The 24,402-nt window shown below is 38.6% G+C and overlaps 1 protein-coding gene across 2 annotated transcripts in view; it reads right to left on the bottom strand.

The window, feature by feature from the left end:
- Nucleotides 1–124: 124 nt before the first annotated feature.
- Nucleotides 125–24,402, bottom strand: part of polr3a (polymerase (RNA) III (DNA directed) polypeptide A) — a 31,313-nt gene continuing 7,035 nt past the window's right edge. Inside the window, exons 14-32 of one of the 2 annotated variants that reach the window (XM_065272805.2) lie at nt 22,542–22,680; nt 21,895–22,059; nt 21,624–21,796; nt 21,109–21,220; nt 18,195–18,313; nt 17,382–17,519; nt 14,546–14,716; nt 14,175–14,288; nt 13,218–13,253; nt 11,447–11,533; nt 11,276–11,358; nt 9,180–9,350; nt 8,153–8,246; nt 5,234–5,326; nt 4,984–5,148; nt 4,430–4,594; nt 3,657–3,788; nt 3,400–3,532; nt 125–2,752 (exon numbers count right to left, since the gene is read on the bottom strand). In XM_065272805.2, the coding sequence (XP_065128877.2) occupies nt 2,583–2,752; nt 3,400–3,532; nt 3,657–3,788; nt 4,430–4,594; nt 4,984–5,148; nt 5,234–5,326; nt 8,153–8,246; nt 9,180–9,350; nt 11,276–11,358; nt 11,447–11,533; nt 13,218–13,253; nt 14,175–14,288; nt 14,546–14,716; nt 17,382–17,519; nt 18,195–18,313; nt 21,109–21,220; nt 21,624–21,796; nt 21,895–22,059; nt 22,542–22,680 (2,460 nt within the window). In that variant the 3' untranslated portion in view covers nt 125–2,582. The remainder of the gene's footprint in view (nt 2,753–3,399; nt 3,533–3,656; nt 3,789–4,429; nt 4,595–4,983; nt 5,149–5,233; nt 5,327–8,152; nt 8,247–9,179; nt 9,351–11,275; nt 11,359–11,446; nt 11,534–13,217; nt 13,254–14,174; nt 14,289–14,545; nt 14,717–17,381; nt 17,520–18,194; nt 18,314–21,108; nt 21,221–21,623; nt 21,797–21,894; nt 22,060–22,541; nt 22,681–24,402) is intronic. The other variant, XM_065272806.2, reaches the window with a different exon arrangement.

Consider the following 24,402-nt stretch of genomic DNA (forward strand, 5'->3'; position numbering starts at 1 on the left):
TAAGTCCCGACAGTGTGATCAGGACCCGACGCGAAGCGGAGGGTCTTGTATCACACTGAAGGGGCTTATTTCCCAATAACTACCGGCTGCCTCTACATTATCCCGCTTATTACACGGCTATTTGTCACATAAGAAAAAAAACTGGACATGAATATGAATTTGAAACATTTTATTGGCATATTTGTTTTAAATTAACATTTTTATCCTTCCGCGAAACTTTGCACAGATGCATAAAATGATCGTAATACCTTATTAAGATCCTCTGCTTCATACTTGTCTGTCTCCATTTTTTTCTCTTTTAGCCAGTCTTTGAGAAGTTTTAATGCCCATTCTGTATTTTTTTGTGTGTTGGCTTCGTAGCTGTCATGCTCTATTTTGTCAAGTTCAGTCTCAGTAAGCTCTCTGTGTCTTGTCGTGGTTGTCCAGTGTTTGTCACAAGATGGCGCCAAACAGACAGTAATCTTTATTGATCTTTATTGGCGCGGAGCGATTTTACTCGTGCAAGTAGTCCGGCTATGCGTTATTATTTTGGAGCGGTTATTATTTGAAAAGAACGAACCTGCAAATGTCTCAACTGACCAATCAGAATCAAGCATTCCAGAGAGCCGTGTAATAAAGATTTGTATTGTTAAGCTCTTACCTCTCATTCTCTGATTGTGAGGTTAATAATGACCAAAGGTTGTGCTTAATATAATGTGTACAGTATGCAGAAAACAGTGTTTAAATCACTGCTAAAGTAAAGTAAGTGTACAATAAACATTTTGTACATAGAAAGCCATAAGATAGTAATAATAATATAAACTGCAAAAGGCGTTGCACAATGGGATGAGTCCTAAACACATATGGAAAAGATTATTTCAAATGGCACAATTAAAACATTTAATTAGTCACTGAGCAATATTAAACAATATTATTAATAGTGTTAAGTGCACATGATGTGAAGATAAAAAAACAATATATAGGTGATATTTCAGCACTTGACAAATGGATTGTGACTCGTAAGTAGCACTTAAAGCTTGCGCACGATCGTATTTAAGTGCATTTTTGGGAACATATGTGAAAGAAAAACTAACATTCGTCAAGTAGATCGTAGAAAGTGCTCTCAAGTGCTAAGTTCAATCGTTATCGAGAAACCCAGCCTCTGGTGGTTATTTTAAGACATTTGACAGGTTAGGTGTGCGTTTATTGAAAAAAAAAATGCATACCCATAAATAGCTTCTTAACCAATCAGAATAAAGCATCCCTATTTAGGGGCATTATAAACTTCTTGAGGGAAAAAAGATCTATTTTTACAGGCATTAGTAAAGAGCTAAAGTTCATCTGATAATAACAGACCACAGCAGTAATATCAGGGTTGAGAGAAATTACATACTGTACAAAACACTGACAGCGCTGTTCATTATTGTTAATAAAGTACCAGATTGTTTTGTATTGAAGTTTATAACTTTGCTGAGATTAGATTTTGAAATATTCTTTCAAAGAAAACATTACCAGTGTTTCATAAGCTGTTTTTTGTACATCCTAATGATAGTTATTCTCACTGAAAACATTTGAACAGTGAATGTGCTTGAATTCAAAGAGACTTCATTTCTTTAATCTTCATCTTTGTTGGTAATAAATATGTTTTGCAGCAGAATGAGATTTGACAATTCACTTGAATGCATTTTGTAAATGTCTTTACAAGAAATACATTTCTCATAATCCTTTATCAATGTATTGACATGTTGTTGTTTTTTTTAAGTAATTGACATGTTTTTTTATTTCAATGTATTGACATGTTTTTTATTTTAATGTATTGACATGTTTGAAATGACTTACCTGTACTGTTGACATCACCTGGGCCATGCAGATTATTGGATGTTTACAGTAAAGGCATTAAACTCGTGTCACTGAGATCTGACATATCAATCTGATATTACAATCCAACAGTTTCAATAAATATGAAGTACCAAACTACTTTATTTTCTCATTGAAAATCCAGTTTCACCCAAAAACATTACTGAAGTCAAATGAGTTATGATAAGAAATTGTTTGCATTCATTCAAACGTGTGAAACATGATCAAATACGCTTATGCATTGCCAAAAAATAAAGAGAAAGAATGCACGAATGTTGTCAATGCATATTTTATTCACACCTGATACATATTTACATAAAATAAATTCTCAAACAATGTCAAACTGAAAAACCACCGCATAAATTAATGATAGATTTGACCCCATCCGGTCAGATGAAAATGAAATCTTAATCTTATAAAACTATAAGCGCTTCATGTAATTCATTTTACAGCCAATGAGCAAATCTGATTTCAGAGGAGAAAATGTCAGCGAAATGTTTGTAGGGACCAAACACAAAACCTGCACCTAAGGCTGTGAAAAAACTTTTATCATCTCGAAAGATTGATATAAACCATGACAATTATTTTGGACCCACCTTTCCATTCATTATCTGAAATGTGAAAAAACTACTGCCGACACTCCTTTTAAACAGCAAACTGTTCGTATAAAACAAAAAAGGCACATAAGTGACATAAGTGATATGTCAGAACTCATAATACTCAATACATGCTATAATCCAGACCCATCATGAAGGTAACGAGCGAGTTATTGAGCCCAGGGATACGTGAAAATCAGGATTGTCAAAAAGCAAAGGTCTACGGGGAGGATTCGGCTCCTTGGTAGCACTGTGTAAAAGTTTAAAAAGTCCTGTTCCAATATTCATCGGGATTCCCATAATAATACACTCGGAAACACCTGCATAGAGAGAAAGAAACATTTGACTTAAAGGGGGGTTAATGCTATTTCATGCATTTTGACTTATTAACACCGTTAAAGAGTTGTAATCCTAATGCTAAACAAATGCAAAGTGTCAAAAAAAATCAGCTTGTGTGTACTACTGGGCCAAACTCACACCTCCTCTTTCCTATAACTTTCTGAAAGATTTTTTCAGACATGAGTACCCGTGACACATCAGTGACCCCATATTCCTTTTATGGGCACTTCCTCTGGAAAAGCACGCCCACAAGAGTAAGAGCAAGAACGATGAAGACGCTAGAAGTCACAGGCATCACTTCTCGCAACAGGAGAAGAAACCCTTTTTGTTTCTCCGGGGTAGCAGCGGAGTTTTGTGTGTGTGTGTGTGTGTTTGTTTAATGCTGGATTTTGTAGAAATGTTTTATTGGAAATCAGAGCATAAGTGCATATAAAGTAAAAGACACACAAACATTTAGTGAATCAAAAGTTATTCATAGATAATGTTTTGTGTGTTGCTTAGCAATGACTCACTTCTAGCGCTGGACACCTCCAGGATCTGGAGCTTTAACGTTACAATCTCTAATAATATTTTATTATTACTTTGAGGTGGCCCACACAGACTCTTCACCCTAAAGCTCATTACTCACCGCACACAGAGTCTTTCTGGCCAAAATACGCAGCGTCGAACAGATGATCGGCTGTCTTTTCAAATGACGCCAGCATCAGAACGCTCTCCTTCATCTTTGCCAGGCCAAATCGGGTGATGCCTAAAATCTCACCCTAACACCCAAAGAAAGTCAATGAGTGAATCAGACTTATCATCATCTTTATCATAATCATCAACACAACACCCACATAATCGACTTGATCAATGACTCAGATTGACTTGATCAGATGGACTCACCTTATAGGACATGAGATCAGCCAGAAGCATGACGTGCCTGCGATCGATGCTCATACCGTGATTTACCATGGTATACTGGATCTCATTAATGATGGTGGATCTCGCTGCTTCGATGCCTAGTGTCTTCTCAACCTGAAAGATGAAAGATTCGACTGCTGATTTACAGTAAATAAAACACTGCGGAAAGCTTAGCTACCTCAAAAGCACAATGTTTGGGTCAAAATTTTACTTTTCCTGTATCCCGTGTGCAGGACACCTGAGTTTACTTTAATATTTTGCATGTAAATCTTATTCTATCATGGTATACAATAACTAAAGGTTTGGAAAGGTTTAAGAATGTAGGTTTCATATTTTAAAACCATTTAGCAGTAATAATAATGCAGTGACAGTAATTTATGAATTTGTGACAAGAGTATGCAGAAAACAGTTGACATCTAGTGGCCGTTGTTGGTAAAACCACAAAAAGTCTGACACATTTTTTGTGATATTTTATGACTTTTTGTGACATTTTTTATGATATTATTTTTATTTATTCAATAAATGTAAATTTGTTTATTTAATTTTCACCTTCCCCACTTAGAAAGGGCTGCGCCAGCTAAGGGGTTAAAAGTTATATTATTTTTGCAAATAATAGATGAATCACAGGACTATAAAACTGATGCTCAACAAAATTTATATTATTCAAATTCTCCTTTTGTACAAAATAACATAAGGGTGGGCAAAAGATAACTATTCAGGGTGACATTATCATCAAGTTTGGCAACAGTCGGTACCTCATACGTGTTGTTGGATGTTGTTTTGTTGCCGTTGACGCCGTGTGTTGCCATGACAGCTCTGAGGTTATCACCCTCCACCAACAGCTTAAACTTCTGCTTACCGCTCTGTTCGTCGATATGAATGACGGCTCGCGCCACTTCAGGGATTCCCTGAACTACCACCTATACATAACACAACACATAGACACAGAAATACTGTATTCGGTACATCAGAAATATTTTTTTAGGATTATTAAAAAGATTACTTGCATAACTACGGATAAAACTCATGTCAGAACAGATAAAAATTATATCAAGCAGAAAGCCCTGTCTCAGATATCACAACCAGTATCAGATACAAACAGATGAATAATTTAAGTGATGTTTGATTGTAATATTTATGGTAATGAATAGTGCAACCCATAATCATGCACACAGATCAGAGATGCTGATGATGTTACTATGGAAACCTAAACCACAGCTGAACCTGTCAGCGACCGAATGTACTGAAAAACTTTGTGACAAGAGATGTGACATGTTTGGTTGTGTGTGTGTGTGTGTATGTGACTGACTTTAGGAAGATCCTGTTTCAGTGACTGCAGGACGTAATACATGGAGCTCTTGCTGTTTTCTCGTGGAGACACGCAGACGACGGCCTCGCCGTGGACGGCGATATCGCCCGGCTTCACCCGCAGCTTAGACGTGCAGATGGAGTAACGCACGGTCTCTGCGTTCACCTGACGTAAAATAAAGTCAGATAGATGACGATTAATAAATTACATCACATCACCCGCTGGAGCTTAAAATGATCTCTGCTGTTACCTCCAATCTGAGAAGACGAATTCTCTCCAATGACAGCTTGACCAGAATAAAACAATCATCGGGTAGAAAAACCTCCTCAATGTATTCTGAGATCTGACAGAAACAATACAACAATCAGTCATCAGAGAAAATAACAACGTATACATAACCCATCTGTCATCTCTTTCCCTACAGGAACAGAATATAAATCAGCTTTGGCTTTAGAAGTCACTTCACAGACTATCGATGATTTACAAACTTTAATTAAAATATTTTATCCCCTAATGGTTCGTTCACACCAGACGCAAATAAAGCGTTAAATGCAAGTGATTTACATGTTAAGTCAATGCAAAGACGCAAGGCATCCTGGGGTGCGAATTATGCGGCACGAATTGAGCTGAGCGTTTGACGGCTTTTTGAAATCTGAAATTTGGTGGATATAACTTAAAACAATAATAATAATAATAATAATAATAATAATAACAATACGTTTATTTTATATAGCGCCTTTCTCAAACCCAAGGTCGCTTTACATAGAAATAGCATCACACAGTCATATAAACATTACATAAGAAGCATAAGAAATTGCAATTCAAATAGCAATACAACAAAACATACAGTAAATGGACTACGAATTGTATGAAGAGAAGTGATCATTAAACAGAAAAGTCTTGAGATGCGTTTTGAAGAAAGGAAGAGAGGAACAGTCACGAAGAGGTTGTGGGAGGGAGTTCCAGAGTTTTGGGGCCAGGGCACTGAAAGACCTACTGTACCACCCAGGGTGAAAAGTCTAGTGCGGGGAGTGACGAGAAGGTTTTGGTCGTAAGATCTGAGTGAACAGGAGGGGGTGTAAGTAATTAAGAGGTCACAGATGTATGGAGGAGCAAGGTTGTGGAGGGCTTTGAAGGTGAGTAGTAGTACTTTGTATTTAATCTGGGACGGAAATGGTAGCCAGTGGAGCTGATGGAGAATGGGGGTGATGTGGGCAGATCGTTTTGTATGTGTAAGAAGCCTGGCTGCAAAGTTTTGGATGTATTGCAATCTTTGAAGGGATTTGGTGGGGAGACTAAGGAATAGTGAGTTACAGTAATCTAGGTGGGACACGATGAAGGAGTGAACCAAAGTCTGTGCATCACTAATAGAAAGGAAGGGTCGAAGGCGGGCAATGTTACGGAGGTGAAAGAAGACAGTTTTAGTGAGTGATTTGATATGATGATCAAAACTGAGAGTGGAGTTATATATAATGCCAAGGTTTTAACAACCGGGGTGGGGTGAACAGGTGAATCATCAATATTAAGAGTGAAAGTGTACGGTTTGGAGAGCATGCTTTTAGGGCCAATCAGCAGAATTTCAGTTTTATCCGAGTTGAGTTTGAGAAAATTGTTTTGCTTCCATGTTTTTAAGTCAGAAAGGCAGTCAGTGAGCGAGGGCGAGGGGGGGTCAGAAGGTGAAGTGGTGGTAAGATAGAGTTGAATGTCATCTGCATAGCAGTGGCAATTTAGACAGTGGCTGCGAATAATCTGACCAAGAGGGAAGATGTATATGAGAAAGAGGAGTGGCCCAAGAACCGAACCTTGAGGGATACCACGAGTGACTGAGGACTTGGAAGACTTATGTGAACCAAGTGCGACAAATTGCTTTCTGTTGGTGAGGTAAGATTGAAACCAATTTAGGGCTGTGCCAGAAACACCAATAGCAGACAGACGGGAGATTAAGACATTGTGATTTATTGTATCAAAAGCAGCACTAAGATCGAGAAGGATGAGAATGTTGAGTGAGCCAGAGTCCACAGACAGAAGAAGGTTGTTAACTATGCATAGTAGGGCAGTCTCTGTACTATGACATGGGTGGAAACCAGATTGAAAAGGCTCATAAAGGATGTGATGGTTTAGAAAAGTGTGTAGTTTTAATGCCACAACTTTTTCTAATACCTTAGCCAGAAAGGGGAGGTTGAAGATAGGATAGTAGTTTAACAGTGATGTTGGGTCGGAATTTGTTTTTTTGAGGATGGGTGTAATCACAGCGGTTTTGAGTGCAGCAGGTACATCACCAGAACTGAGACAGGCATTTATAATCAGTGTAATGGGTTCAGCTAAGGATATGACACAGGCCTTAAGTAAAGGGGTGGGGACAGGATCCAGCTGACAGGATGAAGAGTTAGACTTAATAATGATGTCAGTGATAGTGGTAGAGTCAATAGCGGTAAATTGGGAGAGCTGTGGGCCCAAGGGTGGATGAGACGATTGTGAGCTAACATGGGTGTTAAAGGTGTTGTAAATTTGGGTGATTATGTCATCAAAGAAATGTAAGAAGGCTTGGCACTGCTCAGGGGTTTTAGGACAGGCAACGACAGGGGGTTTGAGAAGTTTGTCTACAGTCCTAAATGAGGTTTTTGGCCTGGACATGGAGAAGGTGATGAGTGATGAGTAGTAGTTTGAGCGGGCAGCGTTGAGGGCATCCCTATATGTCTGGGTATGTTCGGTGTAGAGCAAAGAATGAATTGTAAGGGCAGTTTTTTTATATAGCCGTTCAAGACGGCGGCCATTGGCCTTTAGATGCCTGAGCTCAGGGGTAAACCATCAAGTAGGCTGTTCAGTTAGTCATTGTACATATCAAACAGATTATTATTGAAAAATATTCAAGTGTCCAACTACACGCAAAAAGCACCATTTATTCGCTTAATTCGCTTCTGGTGTGAACGCAGAGTCACTTCTACATATGGGTGATTATAATTGCAGGTACATTGGCGTCTAAAAATATTATGTTTTTCTGCTTTTTTAAAATGTTATATTGGTTAACATTTTAATTGTCTTTTAGGTTTTGTATCAGTCATGTTTATGAGATCTCTGCATTATCAAACAGTCACAGACTGATCACTGTGTGTTGTGATGTTGTTATTTGTGTATCCACATCACTGATTGTCTGTGCAGCGATTTGCACCTCTCCCAGAAGAGTTTTCTCGATTCGCCCTTTCACCAGCCGCGCATAGTCAGGATCATCATCAATGTCCAGGTTGGCACTTATTATGGGTGTGCTGACACAAAGAGAGAGAGAGAGAGAGAGAGAGAGAGAGAGAGAGAGAGAGAGAGAGAGAGAGAGATTTATTAACAACTAAAGACATTAACATCAGTCCTGCAACTATTAAACATCTCAGAAACATCAACAATCTTACAAACAAAAGAGTACACCTCTCGAATCACACACTGCAAACAACAGGCGGGCGTTCATTCTTGTGAGCTCTTCTCTCTGATTGGCTGATAAATGTGTTTTTCATCATCGGGGGGCGAGAGATCATACCGTCATGAATCAATAGCACATGTGATTGTGATAACAGCGTGTCAACTGCTGCGTTCACCGCAGGCTTTACAAAAGGTGTTTTTGTGTCACGGCATTTTAGTAAAGGTTTTCTCTGACATCCCTACAACTACTGTAAACAATAACATTCACACCACATTTCATGCTCTTAACAGTTTCAATTTATGTAAGGAATAATTGACGACAGGCCGTTAAATTATTCGAAAATAATGCACACCCAAGGTGGTAACGCCTTATTTTCAATTATACCACAGGCCTGTTGAATGCTTTATTCTGACGTTCCAATGTTTATTCTACAAGTATGAATTATATTTTGATAAACGCACACCTGACCTGTCAAACTTTTTTAAATAATCACCAGAGCAATGTTTGTAGTAACTGTGGTATAAGAGGAATAATTGACTCCGATCCTTTGAATTATTTGAAAATAATGCACACCCACACCGCTTCGCACCGCATTACCACTTTGGGTGTGCATTATTTTCGAATAATTAAACGAAAAACCAATCAGAATAATGCTTTCAACAGCCCTTTGGTATAAATAAGTATAAAAATATCCAACTCTTGATAAATCAAAATATAATATTTATGAAAAACCCTCTGTAAATAACAATTCAAGCTTCTCAGTAGCCGTCAGTGTTTCTGTAGTCACCTGATGTTTTTGGACGCGTTGATGATCTCTTTAATTCGAGGGACACCCAGTGTGATGTTCATGGATGCCACACCAGCGAAGTGAAAGGTTTTAAGGGTCATCTGTGTGCCAGGCTCTCCGATGCTCTGAGCGCACAACGCCCCGACAGCAGAACCCGGCTCCATCTGTGCCCTGACACACAATTCACATAAAACACACAATAACATCATTAATACATCTGTTCGGTTTCACAACACAACAGAAGTTACTTCACATTAGCAGTCATTAAACTCAAAAACACCAAACTGTCATTATTATAATAATTGCACGGCTGAAATACATCTATTCAAATTAACAACAGTATACACGTTTCTTTTTTTGTATACATCGGTGTAAATAAGTTCCAGATTGATCATGACTGCCTGTCGCTTTAATAAACTGACTGTACTGCTGATCTCTCACTGAGGAGCTCAGATGCAAAACCGTCTGACATGTTTTCTTAGAAATGAGAATTTTAATCTGACTCTTATGTTTAGGTTCAGTAATTTCACTTTAATGGCAAGGAAAAGGTTATTAGTCAGTAACTGACAAATGTCACAACTTAGTCATTCCATTATAATTTAACAAATTTGACTTCCACTGTTAAACTCTTTTAGTGCATGCAAGCCTTCACTTCTAAAAACAATCCACTTCTTTGGACAAGACATAGTAAACTATTTCAAAATCACTGAAGATGCGATTGCAAATGATGAAAGTCAGAATTATAATGAAAAAAGTAAAGCACACAGGGGGCGCTGTGGTCCATGTGACTGCCATTAACAGGTTGTATTCAAGTCCAAGTACTCACAGGGGACCCAAGTTTGAAATGTCCTCATTCATTCAATTCATCTTTAGATACATATAGCAGATGCAGAGGATATTTGGTCAATATTATTTTCATTTTTGAAGGCGGTGGCGTTTAGCAGCTTTCACATCTGAGCTCCTGAGGATTTATGTTAGGAGAGATATTCTCTCTCGCTCACTCTCTCTCTCGTAGAACTGCACGATTGTGGAAAAATATAAATCACGAATATGATCATGAATCATCTTTTAGTTTTTAAATTAAGATCACGATTCTGAAATAGCAAAATAACAATTTACTAAAGATAAAATATGAATTGCAGCAATCTCTTTACAAATGTTTCATTGGTTTGAATTTCTTTTATTCACTTATATATTTTATTGATGGATGAAAGAAGGTGTTTGCCTGTATTTTTTGGATATATAATGCAGAAAGAAATAATTATAATGTGTGGTTGAAAAGAACTGTTTTCCTATACTGGCTATACATCAGTGTTTCCCAAACTTTTTCAATCCAGGACCCACCTGGACAGGTCAAATTGATCTTTAAGGATTATTTCACTTTTATAAAAAAATCCTGATCATTTTCTCACCCCCATGTCCCCATGTCATCAAAGATGTTTATGTCTTTCTGTGTTCAGTCGAGAAGAAATAATTTTTTTTGAGGAAATAATTTCAGGACTTTTCTCCATATAATGAACTTTATTGGACCTCAACAGACAGAGTCTTATCTTGAGAAACCATCCTCATTTTCGGCACTTTTAAACCACAACTTCTCGTCTTGCATTAGCCGTGTGATGCACCGGCGAGACCTTACGTATTGCGTAATCACATGGAAAGGTCATGTATGACGTATGTGAAACTACCACTGCAGTGTTTACAAGTGTAGAGAAAGAGGAGCGTTCAGATGTTGTTGTATGTGGAATGATATTAATTAATGTCTTGTTATTGTTAAAAATGATCCACAAGTGTGCGTTTCACATATGTTCTAGTAAAATTTCTGTCAAAGGTTTTATAGATGGACAAGTCGCGTGGGTGCTTAAATTGAGATTGTGACCTTTACACTATAAATCGTGTAGCCCTACTCTCTCATGAATCAATCCTTGAGATGTTAATCTTTAGTCTTGTATTTTTCATGTATTGGAGATGATGTGACTGTAGTTTATCTTAACGAAATATTCTTTCTAAAATCTCCGGTACATTCAGCACAGAATCTGACTGATGAACCATAAAAACATGATAAGAGCTCATCAGCAGCTGTGTGCCACCTGTGTTACCTCATATATTTATCTCTGCAGGTCTCCAGAAACTTCTCCAGCTGCGTGGGTGTAATTCGGTCCAACTGATACAGAACTTTGGGCTGTGACGGCAGAAAAATACACCATCACTCACATAAGCACGCACGCACAAAGACGCAAACAAAAGAACACGCACGTGTGTAGTCATACCTCGGTCGTGCCGTTGTCATTGATGCCGTACTTGTCTCGTGTCTTTTTGATTTTCTCTGAAACTGTTTTGATGAACTTTCTTATTTCCTGGAGGAGAAAGGAAATCATAAACAACCTGTCAAACATTCACTGAAACGTTCAGTCTGAATCATTCATCTTGACAGAATTATTTTCACACAAACACTGTAATGTTTTACATAAAATCTAATTTTGGGGTAACAAAAATAATACACATTGAGTAAACACAAACTGCGTGACCAACACACATATGCAGTCAAGATTAGTGTGTGTGTGCGTGCGTGCGTGCGTGCCTGTGTGTAGGTCAGTAGCAAGTTAACACTTCAAAAATTAGTCCCAACACTGTTATTGCTGTAATTTAACTGAAAACTCACAAATCCAATCATTGTCTCACATGCATCACGCGCACACATATAAACAGGGCTGCATGGTATTGAGACCATATGTACGTTGCGATAACAATATTTTTTTGAGGTATATTATTTTCCCGGTATTTGAAATACACCTCTGGTGCAACTCAAGACACCTCATCAGTGATGTATCCCGGGTTCATTGGGTGTTTCGGGTCTCACAACATCATACACCCTCGCCCAGGTGACCCAGCCAGGGTTGATCAGACCCCGGCTTGTGTCTGAGTAGCTTGTATGATCCACAGATCACCCCGCTTGATTCACAGCCATCTTGACGCCTTTTCAGCGACATCCGTGATGTTCTTGATGGCTTTCCTGCTGTGCAGACCCTTCACTCCAAGCATCTTGAGGCCCCTGATGAGTGACTGGCCGACAAATCCTCTACACCCAACCTGGATGGGATTGCATAGGGTCCTTCAACCCCTGCTTCGGCATTGGCCTGACAGTTTCTCGTATTTGGCCCTCTTCCTCTCAAAAGCCTCCTCTATCCGGTCTTCCCAGGGGACCGTCAACTCCAGCAGGACTACTTGCCTTCTTTTTCCTGAGCGTGGTCTCTGCAATGTTCTCTGGGAATTTTTAGCTGTCTCCCTAGGTCGACATTCAGCCGGCAGTCCTGTGCTGTTGCGAGCAGTACCCCTGTTTGCATCAGGTGCTGATGTGGCTTCTACCAGGAATTTGATCCAGTGTGGCTCCGACTTCCACAGTTCTGTCCATGATATCCTCTGCTCTGCTGCCTGCTCCCATCGGGTCCATGCCCCCTGCTGTCACATCCCTACTGCCACAGGCTTCCTCTGCCCCTGCTCGGACCTCATCTTGGATCAGCTGCCTCCTTTCTCTTCCCTGGGCCTTGTTAAAGCCAGGTGTTGGATTGCTCCCGAGTCCTATCCGCATAGATGCCACTGCTCCCACCAACTCACCATGTTGCAGCCATGACTCAGCCTGCTCTACTACCTCTTGGGCCTTCCACTTTTAAATATGTAATATTGTATATGTATATCATACTGAAATAAACAGGTAACACAAACTCTTCTGATGTAATTAAATCTAATTCAGGATAAAAAAAAATTCAGATGTACCGTTCTTTGTAGGCACAAGTTTGTCGCTGTCGTTTTCCTTGCTTACACTACTATTTTTTTAAGTTGGCGTTATTTTTCTAGTATTTAGTAAGGCCCCTTCTGATTGGTCTAATTTGGGCAATCCAAGCATGCAATACACAAATGATATACACATAAAAAATGAAAGTTATATACGGTTATCACAGCAACGTTAATTTTTGGATATGTCATGCAGCACTACATCTGACCGATGGTTCTCACATGCGTCATGCGTTCTCTGTTCAATACCTGAATATATTTCTCAGTGCCTGTGTCTGTCAAAGCCTTTAAAGGAAAGACAAAGACTGAACACGCCTGTCACTTACATCAATCAATAATATTCAACCAATCAACACCTTACAGGACATTTCATCGCTTCCTGTGTTATGGGCATCACTATGCAGTTGCTTGAGCGTTCTGATTGGTTGTTCACTGAGGTCTCAGTTATAATTGCTCAGAATCAAAACCTCACACACGAGGTCACATGATCAGAGAATACAGCTTTATTCTTATATGAGCAACACTGATGCTTTTCTTAGATTCAAACCATTTCAGATCCATTAAGCGCTATTAAAGAATGAATCTGAACCTGAACATCATTCATTCAGCACTTCTTTCATGAAGACTGAAGAGGCACTGAAGTGTTTTTATATGAGACATGAGTGGGTCTTCAATGTAATTCTGTGCTCTTAGAGCTGATAAAGAAAAAGGACAAACTGAAAGTACAGTAAATGAACACAGCAAATGCTTTTATCTCATGTGTTTGCTTCCATGTGAACTTTGTGCAGATTGAAAGGTATTATCTTCTAGCATTTGAGAAACAATTTAATGGAGGTCAATTGTGAAGGTTGAAGGTTAATATCATCTTGAGTGAAACTATTTACTGTTGTTTACGAAGCAGAAGCAGAAGCAGTTTCCCAAATGAATGCTAGTAATGGTATTCAAACTCAAAACACAATAAAAAACTATTTCTAGATTTAATGTGTGAGTGTTACGTGTTTTAGTCAGACTGAAGTGTAATCTTCTCATAGTATCTGACAGCTCCTCATCGCCTGACCGTTGAGTGCATGAAGTGAAAGTGTGCATCATCCAAATACTTTAAGTGCACTTATTCTTCAGTGTAAACACAATATTTACACTACAAAGTATTCAATCTGGGATGCACTCAATTTTAAAAGCAGGTCAAACTGTGTAAAGGAGTCTCACCTCTAAAAACGTATCTTTACAACACAAGAAGTCTCTTCTCTTCATGATGGAGTCTGAGGTCAACACCAGCTCATTTCTGCTCAGCGCCGGCTCACTTTGACACGTGTACACCGCCTGATGGAGAGAAAACATACGAGATGTATCATCATGAAAAAAAAAAAAAAATCACACATATGCCATAAAACATCAAATGAGGATGATGTCTGTGAGTTGTTTTTTGCACTGGCTGCTTTGTACATTTCTGCAAAAGTTTACACGCAACAGGATTCAGCTTGAGCTTTGATTGACAGATTTATAAAACAACATCACATATCAGCAACCGAGCAGATCAGCGCACCATCTGAAACCTAAGGTGTTACTATGTGTCGTACTCGGACGTTGTCGAGAACTCTTTTAAACTCCAGCGGTTCGTCTTTTCCCTCCATGTCCGTGGGGTCGAGTCCGTCCCCTCCGTAGATGAACTGGATGATGTCACCGGTGGAGCTGCGTACCGTCAGATCATACTGAGAGCAGAGATCTTCTAACGACTTCACCAGACGTCTCTGAATGACAAATACACACACATACACCTACATTAGGAGCAGATCTCATTCATGATTTAATGTGTCACTGTGTCCAACAAAATAATTTTTTGTCTTTTATTGAAGTACTGTCACAGTAATACACTGTAGATTACATTTAAAGATAAAATTAAATGAGTGTTTAAATTAATCTACAAATAAAAAAGTAATTTATATTTGAATAAAATAATGATTTTACAGACACAAGGTTTGCAATATTTTCATGAATGAAGCATTATGGATAGGATAATAATAACTGTCTTTACTTTAAGCATGATAACTAAAAATCAGTGTCATCTCTCCATAATAAATACTCTGACATGTAAATCATAGGGATTCAATAGTGACATATAATCACTGCCATAACCAGAAACACCATTTTATACAAAGGCATGCTTTCATTTATTGATGACACAGATAATATATCAGCAAATATATAGTTTTTGTTTTGCACTATTGATTAAATATTTTATGAGCTCATCAGTTTTAGTTGTGGTTATTGTGGATAACGAAATGTTGGGATTGACCAATCAGAATCAAGTATTCCCGAGAGTCATGTACATAATAATCCTTTTTAAAACATAAGTAAAGAAAACAGTAAAAATTGTGATTAATGCTGGGCGGTCGTGTGCTAATGAACTCATGGTTGCAATTAAAAGTAATCTTTTTAGTTTATTAGTAATAAATGTCCTACAGCAAGTGGACTGGGGAGTTTTGATATGGTAACATAAAAGGGATAGTTCACCCAAAAATACAAATTCTGTCATTTTCTCATCCTCATGTTGTTTTAAATCTGTATAAATAGCTTTTTTCTGATGAACACAAAAGAAGATAAATGATGGTACAGCTGACGATACCCACTGAATTACATCATATTTGTTTTTCCTACTATGGAAGTCAATGGTTACAATCAGCTGTGTGCTTACCATCATTTATTAAAATATCTTCTTTTGAGTTCATTAGAAAAAATAAATTCATACAGATTAACAACAACATGAGAAAATGACGACAGAATTTTTGGGTGAACTATCCACATTAAGAGTACATTTACAAAGTACACATGGTTTTCTGCTGCACTTTGCAGTTCGGGCGGCCCGCCTAAGCTGGGAAACCCTACCGCCTTAACTAGGTCGTCAAAAAAAAAACTGCTGCACAAAAGGCCGTCAAGTGCATCTCGGAGAATAGCGAAGACACGCTTTAAACCCCGAGCAGGCACGCACGCCACACGGCCAAATGAGAGAAAGATGTGGTCCGTCACTATCTGGAGGATAACTAGAAAGTTGATAAAACATCTTGGAGAAAACGCAGACACGCTTCACACCGCGAGCGTTCATCCGCGCCACACGGCCGAAATGGTCCGTCATGTCTGGAGGATAGCCAGTTGATAAAACACCTACTGTCCTTAAGAACTGTAAGTGGACTTATATTTTGGGTTTATTTAAGCCTGTTATTGTATTCGTCTATAGTTCTTGTAAATTTAAATTAAGTTAGCTGGTGATTTTTGTTGTTTGAGCAACCTGCTAGCTAGGTTTCACGTGGCTGTTTATTCGATATAATTGCTCACGTTATTTATGTGCATTATTTACATGCTACAGTAGTTACACTCCTTTAAGATCATGTCATTAATAGTGGGAAATAATCAGTTTTTACAATCTTCGCGCTATCTATCATCGTTCACCAGACGTTCTACAACATCTGCTTTAGTTTGTGTTTATTAACCCTTTAGTTTCACTTCATCACACAGCTAAGGTATCTGTTAAAAACATTTAATTCATTAAAGGCTCTCTAAGCGAATCTGCGAGACGTTAGTTTTTGTTGACGTTTGAACTGTTTTCAAACAGACGGAGCGTAGCTAACTCCTCCCCCTCCCTTCCGTGCTTTCATGAACGCACCCAACCCCCACCCCCAAATCCTTTTTGTCGTTTATTGGCTGGAATACTTTGTTTTGTTTTGTGATGCTAGGTTTGGCCACTTGTTGATATTGCCGTTTGTGAAGCCTGGGCTGTCTACAGAGATCACGTTTTTTTACAGTTTGATCAGCGGACAGGCAGCAAGCAGATAGTGAGGAGATGTTTCCGGTATGTAACAAAAAATGTTTTATGGTCTAAAACGCTTCAATTCGCTTAGAGCGCCTTTAATAATCTAGTATGTGTCATTTTCTGTCATAGTTTCTTCAAAATTAAGTTTTATTTGAGTGTTTTAAATAAAAATATTTTCATTTTTATCATGATGTGTACACCCCGCCCCTTTGATTACCATGCCCCCGGTCATGCCCACCTGCCCAACCCTACCACCTTGACCAACACATTTTCTGGGGGAAACCCTGGTACATCAGACTTATTTCACAACATCAAGAAAAAAAATCAGTTTCCACCATCCAAGTTATTTTAAAAAGCCCGAGTGAGATCTTCAGATAACAGATGAGAACTGTAAACAGACACATCTACAAACTTTAACTACATTTAACCACAGCCAGAGATGAGTCACATAAATCACTGTCAAAAAACCTTCAGGGAACGACCGGCTATCAGGCTTTCAGCTGTATGAAAAATACTGTGACACCTACAACACACACTCTCAGACACGGGCAGGTTATAATACTATTATAGGTGTGTGTGTGTCTCTGTGTGCGTGTTTGTGTAGATACCTGCATGTATCCCGTCTCAGCTGTCTTTACCGCAGTATCCACCAGACCTTCTCTTCCGGCCATAGTGTGAAAGAAGAACTCAGTGGGCGTCAAACCCGAATAAAAGCTGTCTGCTACAAAGCCTTTGGCTGCAGGGAGCTAATAAAACACACATACAGACACGTGTGTGTTAGGGCTGTGCAATTACATTTTAGATTCAAACAATTATAAAAACAAGATAATCGAGGTAAAACAATTATTGTGTAATTAAAAGATATCAATGTGTGCTAATGGACCGATGTGTTTGTAAGGCACTTCGAAGGCACCACTGCTTTGACAGATACGTGTAGTCTATTACAACAAGGCTAAATAAATGCATGTTTTTAAAGTCACTAAGTAATTGTCAAGCAGCCCTAATGTGTGTGATTCTATACAGCCCTTGATTCATTTCTTAAAGCACTCACAAACCTCAGAAACTCTGATATCATTTCATTTTTTAACAAAGAACCAAAGCAAGTGGCCTGAAACTGTTCACATTTATTGCAACTTTATTGTCTCTGACATCTCTCCATCTAAACAACCATTTAGTTTTTGACCCACGTCGAGCATATCGACAAGTCAACAGCTGACATATTACTATTATCTGAAATATTACTATTATCTTCAGCCCTGTTATAACAATGATGAGAAGACAGAAACATTATAGTATTGATCTGAGATCTCTGATTATGACCTTTCACATCATCAGTCCCATTCATTCACAAACATCAATTCCTGTCACATCACTTCTCACAGCCAGAAATCACACAGAGATATACAAGAGGTCTGTCATACTTTTGAGTGCTTCTGGAAGTGAGGCAGAGAACGATTCTCAAATCCATCAGGTACACGTGAACCACTGATGGCCTGCTGCCCGACACAAGCAATCATCTGAGAGATATTAATAAATGAACCTAGAGAGAGACAGAGAGAGAGAGAGACAAAGAGAGAGAGACAGAGAGAGAAAAATAAAGAGAGACAGAGAGACTTCAGTCATATCAGAGGCATAATAGTTTTGATGTTACATTAGCTGTTTACATGCACAAAATTTGATAATTCTGACTGAATTTAATCTAATTACAAGTTACAACAATACAGTTTACATGAACCCTAAACATTGCAATCTAATGAAAATGTTTGTTTACATGCAAATTCTATATAATCCCAAACAAACTGAGCAAGCGCTCAGCCAAAGCTGCCAGATTCACGTATCAAGACCATCCCTATAGATCATGGTGTCCAATACGTCGATCGGCAATAAGTTAACCGTGTATGCTGCTGCATGCCTCCACAAGCTTCAGAAAACAGAGAGCAAAATTGGCATTATGGAAACACTCAAGTCTTTTTGAGTTGCTGCGCCTTTCTTCTTAAATGTGTTTTATAAATCTTATGCCTGCCCGCTGCAGCTCAGCCGTCTAACTTCCGAAATTTACCAGGATGCACATTTTTGCCTTCATGCAGGAGCTGCTCCATGTGCACGGTGCACGTGCGCGCGAGCGAGAGAGCTGCTTTTGATACTGTTGTCATTTTCTAGTTTGTTTCACGAAACCGCATATCTTCTTTTTTAGGAGTACTTAAAGGACAAGTTCGGTATTTTAGACTTAAAGCCCTGTTTTCAGATTGTTTATGGTGAAATAGAATGGTTTTGACTGAAATTTCGACATTTTCGGCTGCCCTGAGAATTTTCGCGTGTTTGTGTTCCAGCTCAGACCTCTACAATGGGTTTAATGGTGCACTGGAACAATCCTTCCTAAAATGCATTAAACTTTCGTTTACAAAGACGTGAAACTCACCGAGTGGTCAGGGGTGTTCACTAGTATGCTCACACAAAAATCGCTCCAAAAGACGCATTCCAACAGGTTTTATCGTAGTTTTTACCAACTCCATTGACTTGTATTAGTTGTGCTGTGAGGTACGGTATTACTCCGCGCCAGGAACTTTGTTTCTATTCTTGCAATTGGCAAAGGCGGATTAGCGCCACCACCTGGGCTGGAGTGTCTATTATTCAAGCTCTCAATGGAAGAATGTGCGGGTGTGAGGCGTTTGGAAAAATAGGTCCACAAGTTAACAACGAATGCTAAAACAGCTGCTGTAATGCGTCTTTTGCAGCGATTTTTGTGTGAGCATACCAGTGAACACCCCTGACCACTCGGTGAGTTTCACGTCTTTGTAAACGAAAGTTTAATGGATTTTAGGAAGGATTGTTCCAGTGCACCATTAAACCCATTGTAGAGGTCTGAGCTGAAACACAAACACGCGAAAATTCTCAGGGCAGCCGAAAATGTCGAAATTTCAGTCAAAACCATTCTATTTCACCATAAACAATCTGAAAACAGGGCTTTAAGTCTAAAATACCAAACTTGTCCTTTAACATGTACTAAAGGATATTTTAAACTCCTCAAAAAGAATAGAGTAATGGTGACAGCCCTAAATTCAATGTAGAAATATATGCAGTATATTCCTAACACGCATTTAAAGTGTTATTAAAAAATAAAAAAGGTAGATCTTGTCAGCTTTATCATCAAAAATAGATAACACAAAAAAGTCTGGACACCCCTGCTATAGACATTCTAGATCACAAAAACTAACCCATCCCAATGACTATACACAGCCCAAATGCCAATAACTAATAAACTTAATCCTTTTATCTTTAACCCGCAGAAAAAGGTCAACTCGTTAAACAGTTTTAAAGTAGCCTAAATCTGAACTCGAAAAAGAGCACACAGAGGACTTGGCAATGCAGTGCACAGCATCTCTCAACGAGTTCATGCTTTATCTCTGGATAAATGTACAAAGTCAAAGTTGAAATAGAGAAAACTGCTTTATGTAACGTTATGAAAGACATGAATGCTGCAGAATGTACAGCGTGTGACCCCATTACCTTAATAATGTGTGTTGCCATTGCCTTGCTATTGCATGTTTCTGTGACGAGAAACAAATCCGTAATACGTAAATAAGATGTAAATATAAGACGTGAACTTAAGCACAATTCTTCTGTGCATGTGCATAAGGTAATTTTGTATCTATTTGAGAAAATACTATGATTCACATGTATACATGCATACTAGGGATGCTTCCATTAGTATTTTTGCAGCCGATACCGATTACCGATTTGTGATCTTCGTGATACCGATTCCAATACAGATTTGTTTTTAAAGCTAATATGGAAGCTCTTTGATGACTGTAAGTGTTAACATTTTTTCTAGATAAAGTAACACATATTTTTGTAAAGGCAGAGAAAGAAATACAAATTTGCATGTCACACACGAGCAACAGGTTGTAAAAATGCTTGTGCTACGTAAAAAATGTCTCTAATTGCAGCCGCATTCAGGATCCGTTTGATGACAACAGTAAACAGAAAGATCGGTTTATAAGATCGGCAGATTTAGCGAGCACCGATCGAGTCATTTAATTCCATTATCGGACGATACCGATCGGCGGCCGATCGATCGGAGCATCCCTAGTGCATACTTTTCTCCTGATCATCAGATCGGACTACACCACCCCTTCAATACGATCAAAATTCGCATTCAATCGACCTCAATCGTATTGATTAAGGTTTTTACATTAAGTCTTTTCAATACGATTGAGCCATCAATACGATTACAAACGGATTATTTGGTTTATTAATTTTGGACATGTAAATGCGGCTGTTGTGATCACATGACATTTCTTACTATAGTAAATGTTACCAGTGCCATAGTGTTACCTTTAGATCCACACAGAGCCATGATGAGTGGACTGTTGCTCTTATCCAGTTCCCTCAGACAAGCACTGCCAGCATGATCTCTAATCACAGACAACTCTTTCAGGATCAAGGCCTGGACACAAACACACACAAAGAGACACGGATAAATGACCAGAGAAACACTTCTTTAATGTTCGCACATCTCATTATCCAACAATAAAAGACTCAACTAGCAGCTATCTGATATTTAAACATATAAACAAGTAATTTTATTATTAAAGGTTTTAATTTTTTTAAATAATGGTAACAATGCTATTATTGGTTAATATATTGATTACATCAGCAGGACAGTCACTTCAGTAGCACAAACATCATTCACAATAACACAAGAAGTCTTGGACTTTAGTGTGTTTTTATCCTCGATTGTATTTGATATCTTTTGTGGTTATGAGTAAGACATTGTGGTTGATACAATTAAATAAAATCAAATCAAACCAAAATCAAATCAAAGAACATCTATTGTGAGCGAGATGAACCTCGAGCGTTTCCTCTGCGGTACAGCCCGGCTGCTGCTGTAATCTGCCCGTCTTCAGAGCTTCAATGTACTCATCACATTTCTTATAACCGGCATCCAGAAGCTCCTGCTTGGCCTTCAGCAAACCCTGACCCGGCGTCACGTCACCGATCCCGATGGAGAATCCTCGATTCGCTGAAAACACAGAAAGCAGAAGGAAACCCACATCAGCTGGGCTCTGAGCCGGAGTAACAACACAAACAGTCATCTCTAGAAATAAAACACAAACTCACAGAGGTAAACAGGAGCCAGACGTGCCAAACGTGACATTGCATCTGCCGCCACCAGTTGACCCCAGTCTCTCAACAGGATGTAGAAGATGTTGTTCTTAGATCCGGATCCCAGAGTTCCTTTATCCAAACTGCCACACATCAACTCGCTGTTCTGGATCACAACGACTGTAAACAAACACAAACACACCTGAATTATTTGATTTCTTCACTGCACATTACTTTTAAGTCTGTGTAAAGAATTGTAAACATATTATAAATGTTAGAAATGTATTGTTTAAACATGTCCACATTTCTGTATTCAAGAATATTTGGGCGGGGTTAAAACAGTGGCTTGATGACACACTGGAGCCACCTCGCATGGCCCCGCCCCTAACACAATTACTAGCATGCATTCAGGTTGTAGTGGTATTTGAAAGTTAAGAGAGACGGCAGATTTCCCACGAGTGGGCGTGGTTTCAGCACAGACACGCCCCCCACAGCTTAAGAGCCGAGAACGGTGCTCATTTTTCCAAGATTTTGATAACTTATTTTATTTATTTAAATATTTTTCACGTTTTGCTGGGTGGTTTATAAGACATTTGCTGTGATGTGACAAACTGAGAACACATTACATTTAAAGAGAAATATTGTTTAAAGGGCTCACTCACATGAATCATTAGGACACAGATCTTCTCCTTTACCGCAGTACTGTTTGCCTTTAGTACGCAGGTTGGCCTTCACCGGACAGGTCTTACTGGGCTTCAGAATCAAACTGAAGATCTGTTTCCCGGTCCACAGCCTGATCGGCTGAAACACACAAATCAGACGATTTACTACATCATTACACAACACACCATGAATAAAGCGGATTGAAATAAGAAATAAAAAGTGTCAGATCAACTTTCTGCTTCCAGCTGTCTCTCATCTTTCTAATAATACAGCTCACAAACATCACAATAGCTACGTATACATTCAACCAAATATTCAGTTTGTATTGATGTCTTAATCGTATTACAAAGCCTTCATGTAAACACCTTAATCAATACTATTTAGGTCAATCGGATGCAAATTTTCATTGTATTGAAAGGTGTAGTGTAATCCGATCTGTGATCATCAGGAAAAAAAGTATGCATGTAAACGTGTGAATCGTTTAATTTTCTTATTCGGATGCAAAAATACCTTGTGCACATGCACAAAAAGAATTGTTCTTAAATTTACGTCTTATATTTACCGCTTATATCACATGATTCTCGTCACAGAAACATTGCAAGGCAATGGCAATGCATTATTAAGGTAATGGGGTCACACGCTGTACATTCTGCAATGTCTTTCATAACATTACATAAAGCAATAAAATAGCATCCTGCCTTTGTGTTTTCTTTGTCTATATCTGAATACTTAAGAAAAACTCTCCAACTCAACTTTGACTTTGTACATTTATTCAGAGACAAAGTGTGAACTTGACAAGACATGCTGTGCACTGCGTTGCCAAGTCCTCTGCTTTTTTGCATACTTAAGATTTTGGCCCCTTTTAAACTGTTTCAGGGAGTTTCTGCAGGTTAAAGATGAAAGGATTTAGTTTATGATTAGTTATTCAATGAAAAGCATTCATTGGGATGCTTTTGGGCTAGTTTTCAATGTGCGGGATGGTTTTGATACATGAATCTGGCAACACAGGCTGTGCACGCAGATGTTTAGTTCAGATTATATAGACCAAGTTTTATCTAGTACAAATCAGCAAGTTTCTGTTTTATAGGTAAAAAGTTGCCAGTCGTGCTATTGTTTAGCTTAAATATTAAACAAGCATACAACAATAGATGTGTGTTCCATCCTTTGAATGGTCTCTTAAAATAATTTAACATTGTTAATCATAGTTATCCCAGCAATAGGTTACATTAGACAATAAGCCTTGACAAAATTGCCCAAACCACCCGAAAGTAATTCATATGTTACCTAGGAAATATCCAAAACCTGGTTAAAATCGTGAGAGTTAATTTACAAAAAGAGCTGTCATAGTCCCGCAGAATCAGTGACTGTACATATTCTGACATTTCTGAACCTTCTTCTGCATTCATGTTTAATAAATCCCTCCTAAAACATGCTAGCTTACGCTTGTCAACATTTGCCTCCATGGCTCTTTTTGCCTCCAGCCAAACCCCGCACACTCGGAGACGTTGCAATGTTTACAAACTTTTAAGGGGTTTATATAATGTAGCCTACACGTAAATAAATCTTTTAATCAGTTTAGGGTGCATGTAAACTGTACTGTCGTAACCTGAAATTCAGTCGAATTGAAACAATTTTGTGCATGTAAACATAGCCAATCTGTGTGCCAGGGATATTTTTAGCAAAACAAAAAGTTTAGATGAGAAAAATAGAAAAGAGACACACAGACAGACGGACAGACGCTAAGCAGACAACTTTACATACTTTAACAAACCAACATTTCATCTCTTCCGTGCAAACACCTGACTGTGTGATTATATTGTCATTATTCTCTCAAAGGAAAAACTGTAGGGTCAAAGGTGA

The sequence above is a fragment of the Paramisgurnus dabryanus genome, chromosome 1, assembly GCF_030506205.2.
Source record: "Paramisgurnus dabryanus chromosome 1, PD_genome_1.1, whole genome shotgun sequence".
In the NCBI taxonomy this organism is placed as follows: Eukaryota; Metazoa; Chordata; class Actinopteri; order Cypriniformes; family Cobitidae; genus Paramisgurnus; species Paramisgurnus dabryanus.